The 4,887-nt window shown below is 42.9% G+C and overlaps 1 protein-coding gene across 1 annotated transcript in view; it reads right to left on the bottom strand.

The window, feature by feature from the left end:
• Window positions 1-4,887, bottom strand: part of gtf2ird1 (GTF2I repeat domain containing 1) — a 27,176-nt gene that overhangs the window by 17,619 nt on the left and 4,670 nt on the right. Inside the window, exons 2-6 of the mRNA XM_020598542.1 lie at window positions 3,252-3,381; window positions 2,904-3,045; window positions 958-1,134; window positions 592-763; window positions 63-379 (exon numbers count right to left, since the gene is read on the bottom strand). Coding sequence (XP_020454198.1) covers window positions 63-379; window positions 592-763; window positions 958-1,134; window positions 2,904-3,045; window positions 3,252-3,377 — 934 coding nt within the window. The 5' untranslated portion in view covers window positions 3,378-3,381. The remainder of the gene's footprint in view (window positions 1-62; window positions 380-591; window positions 764-957; window positions 1,135-2,903; window positions 3,046-3,251; window positions 3,382-4,887) is intronic.

Here is a 4,887-nt window from a genome sequence, read left to right as displayed (position 1 = left end):
AGGCCAACAATCATATTCCACGGCTGAAACCCACCCTCAAAACCACACATGCACACTTTTACCGTTGTTAGCAGAGTCCTTGACAGACGAGTTCTTGTCTGTCCCTGCTGTCCAGTTGGCCAGTCTGTCCTTGCCCAGGTTGAGGAGGGACATGGGTTTGAAATCCAGCTTGCCATCTGGGTGGGGTTTGGAGGACATAGGCATGCCGTACAGGAAGTTTGACAGAACAGAGTTGCTAGAAGTGGCGAGGCTTGATGGCGTGACTACCTGGGGAGTAGTCTTCCCTGGGCCGTGGCTGCTCTGTGTCATGACGGCGGTGGAAGAGTTGTGATTTACATCAGTGCTGGATTTGGCTTCTCGAGACAAATCTTCTGCTGGCCTGAGCAGAAAGACGAAATCCAAATCAAGAAACAAAAGCACTGGCTGGAAGTTTGACAGAATCTTAAATGGGGTCAGAACAGAAAGCGGCCCACTGACATCGGCACAGCTATAGTAAAACATGCAATTAAAGAAAAGAAAGTATTTAGAGCTTGACGGGACCCTTTGTCCCATCTTGATCCATTCTTAATCAAACACACTTCACAGATTCACCTTTTTACTGTGAAATGGATGCGGTGGCTCTGCTCCAAAATCTTCATTAGTGTCTTGGTGTCATACTCGGAGGGCTTCTTCAGGGTGACTCCCTCAGGTAAACCATGGGCCACCACACAGCTGGGGTCCTTCTGGATCCATTCATAAGGCACAGGGACCAGGATACTCTTTCCTTTTTTTTGCACAAGACAGGGTGAGTACTTTGGACTATGCCTTGTAAAAATATTATTTGGAAAAAAGGCAGCCCAAGACCTAAAACCGACTGCTTCTGCTCCTGAGTCATGAGTAGGTAAACATAATGAGAGTAACAATTATCATGCAGAAGTGACTAGAGAGGAAAACACATTGCAGTCAGTGACTCCTTACTGTAAAGCACAGTGAAGACCTCCTCCACCATCTTCCTCAGAACAAAGATGTTGGACTGAGCGTCTGATGGAGCTCTTGGTTTCCCATGTTCACCATCCTTACTCAGTTTGCTGAGATCACCTTCCTGGTCTTTGGTATGGGCATCTGCTGTGGTCAGATTTTGCAAACATGGGACCCCTAAAGCCAAATGACAAACATCACACTAAAAATTCTGTAACAATAATACATCAGATGCTTGTGGGTCCAAATGTTCCCCTTACTACTTTTCCCCCCCTCATGGAGTCAGTACCTTGCTTGAGAGACCTGTTCCTAAACGTAATGCATATGTCACATTTTGACAAATAATACCATGTGAAATGAATGATTTGTTTGTTTAGGAATGTGTCTGGTTAAAAGAATCATCAACAAATGGTGATTAAGTGAAGCCACTTAGTTAATCTCCTCCTTGTTTGTTGTAGTTGAAGGCCAGCTACCTGAAATCACAATGACTTATTTCGTTTCTATTTTTCTCCTAAACAAAGCAAAGAGGAGCTGCTGCTCCTGTAGCAGGCTAGAAAACTTAACTTCACCTTGGATGCACAGCCTGAGAAAATTAAACAGTGTAATGGGAGGTCACAACTCCTTAAATTGGCGTCATCAGGAGGGAAACACTGTGGAGTCTGAGAACATTATTTGCCGATTTACTTTATTGCTTGATATCAACAGGTGGGGCTGAATGTCCCAACAGTGATCGCTAACTCAGCTTTCAACTTTGCATACTAGTTTGTTTATCTGAAACGAGGTCAGAACGAAAGAGCTTAACAGTTTGGTTAAGACGTGTCCTGGAATATAACCTCATAAGGCAGAGAAGCATTCAACCGCCTCACGAGACTTACTTCGCGAGAAAAACTTCAGCTCGCCCTTACATTCAAAATGTGTAAGAAATGAGAAATGGGGTCAGAACGGTTATGAAAATAACAGTATACTCCACAGAGTGCCGTAGTAGTGAGTCCTAAACCCGGAACTGAGTTAGCATTTTTGCTAAAGGTGATTGCCAGCAAGTGGTTAAATGGGACTACAGAGGCTGTCTGGGATATTAAACATCTTCACACCAAACATCGAGACCCATCCACTCACTAGTCCGCCTTATGCTTAAACTCATACACTTGCAAACTATTCTGACACAGCCAAAATCACTAACTAGATCAGGTCACGCTAAGAGGAAAGGATTCTGCAGAAGAGGTAAGCACATTCAATCAGATTACAAGTTGGAAGTCATGGAACAGTGGTGTCATTTGTTTATGGCCTAACAATAGCCTTTTACTTCTGGTGATTGTATTTGGGCTTCAAACATAATAACAGTGGTGTTCACTTGTGAAGTTTAGAAGTTTAGCTTGCTGAACAAAACACATCATAAACTACTGTTTGTCACTGAGCTTAGTTTCTGCAATAATATAAAAATCTATGGAAACATAAAATTGGCTTTTTGTTGAGGGAACCAGAGCAGTGCTAACTTACGGATTAGCCTACAAAAAAACATCATCCCTATGGCACTTTATTAGTCAAGGGATGGCCTTGACATATGAATCTAACTTTAACCCCAATCATTCTCTACTGTCTGACATGCTTACTGTTTCAAAAGTACCAGGAATCGTAAGAAGTGATCTGGCTGTAACTTTGCAAATGTTACACATCACGTGGTTTTTCTAAATGAGATGCGACAGGACTGCTTTGTTGATTCAATTATTTTACACTAAAGTAATCTGGTAAACAAAACTGAAAGCTGTGGTTGTTGAAGCTTTTAGCTGAATTAGCATTTGTGTGATGACAACAGTGCAAAAGCCCTGCCAGACACAAGTGTATTTAATGTAACTGCCCCAACTGCTGCAGCTATAATGAGAGTGATAAATGCGCCATCAAGAATGACTAATGGAAAACAACATTCACGGTTATGCAGGTGAGCTTACGGCAAAACTTGTAGAAGTCTGTTTGGATTTCCCTCCTGGAGTTGAGGAACACTCTGCCCTTTTCTGTGCCCACAGCAATCACGCTGTCCTCGTGTACAGTGACACAAGCCACCTCAGCGTTGAGCTTAGACATGGCCATGCACTGTATAACAAGAATATAACCATCACTGTAAACTCTAAGGAAGACATCTGCAGCATGTGCGTTCACTAAGAAAACTGATATTACACTAGAGCAGCTCCAGGCATATAAAACAAGACACTGGATTCCACACTCAGAAACTATCACACTGTTACTGACAGGATATCCAAAATATAATGACACTGCATGAGGCTCGCTTTGGGACGTACCACTGAGTCCAGGGCAGACACTAGGCTGGTGAGGATCTCCTGTCTGGCTGACACCAGCGGGACCTGGGGCTCGCCTCGGGAGTTTGTCCTGATGCCATCACACGCCAGCTTCCTCATCTGAGCCATGCCTCTGCAGGGACCAGATGAACATGGTTGAGGCAGGCAGCCACAGTGCAACGTACACAAAACCTGTATATGTTTGAGCATGCATTTATGCACACATGCAGCAGGGACCTGCATTCAAAACAGTGTCTTCTGACATCATTTGGTTTGGCTTTAAGCAAATACTGTAGAAGCTTGCATTCTGAACATCAGTCTTATACTGGAGGCTGGCAGATGAATGAAGTAGGAAAAGGTCAAGCTTTAAGAATGTTTTCCAGTGCCTTTAGAAAAAAATACATCAGCTTTCAGGAGTTCAGGAGAAACATGCTTTCTGTCTGTGTTTGAACTTCTTAGAAGAACAAACCTGTTTTACAATAATTATTAAGATTAACTAACCAGCTTGTGCAGATATCAGGATGTCAACACAAACATTGCAGATGTATTAGTGAACAAACTTTCAGTTCCTGTCCCATCTGTGCTCAAATTGATCATTAAAGTGGATGCCTGTATGTAGCTGAAGTATCTGCTACTGACAGGCCATGCATAACTGTATGGAAAAACTAATTATGCCTAATTATGCCCTTACTCAACTGTTTTGCACATGTCGCCATACAAAAATAGTGATGCATCATGTTTTAGTCATTTTGTACTTGCCAAAGAGAATAAGTCCTTTGGCAATAGTTTTGTAACAGGAAAATGTGTTTACACTTTATCCCATAATGTACACAATTACATTTTGTGAACTGAATCGGGATGTGTGCTATTGTCCAGCCCTACCTGAATACTACAGTAGCTTTTGCTAATTAGTACTAAACACACAATACCTAGGCTGAGAATTATTATTAGTTTTGCAGGTATTTCTCATAGACAAATCAAATTTAACCTGATGATGGCATTGGAGGGAAGAAGAAGGTAATTAGGGGGATAATTAGAGCAGTCAGATGATTTCACATGAGCCCATTTACACTTGATTTTCTCTCCTTGATGGTGCAGGAAGAAGAAATACTGATGGCCAACATAAGTCCTTAACTTTCCACAGCCACTGCTGCACCGCAAACATGGTGCAACAGAATATAACATGTCAATAGAAACTTCCTATGCAAACCTGAGCTCCAAATGACAGGACAGATAATGTTAATAAAAGTAAATAGGCAAACAAATAGGGAGTGTTAAAGAAAAACCGTTCGGCTAAAGCCAGGCACTATGTTCTCATGGCAACTGAAACCGGTCTCCTTGGAAACTAATCTCGGGGCATTCGAACAATGCAGGCCTGGCCTTTAATCTCTCCAGACACTGGGAACCATTATACTAGCCTCTGGCAAGCTCAAACCACTGCCTCAATAGAGAGAGGACAGAGAGGTAGAGAGAGATAGACAGAAGCAGAGGCGAAGAGGAGGGTGGGTGTGGTGGGGTTCAGCTGCACCAGTCTGAGCGTGCCAAGTCTACTGGCCATCTAAATCTGCCTCCCCTGAGGCCACAGCAAACATTAGCCCCTCCTAAATTATTACGGCCTGGAAATAGATGGCCTCTTTCC

The sequence above is a fragment of the Monopterus albus genome, unplaced genomic scaffold, assembly GCF_001952655.1.
Source record: "Monopterus albus unplaced genomic scaffold, M_albus_1.0 scaffold38.1, whole genome shotgun sequence".
Lineage (NCBI taxonomy): Eukaryota > Metazoa > Chordata > Actinopteri > Synbranchiformes > Synbranchidae > Monopterus > Monopterus albus.
This window is presented reverse-complemented; position numbering and strand designations above follow the sequence as displayed.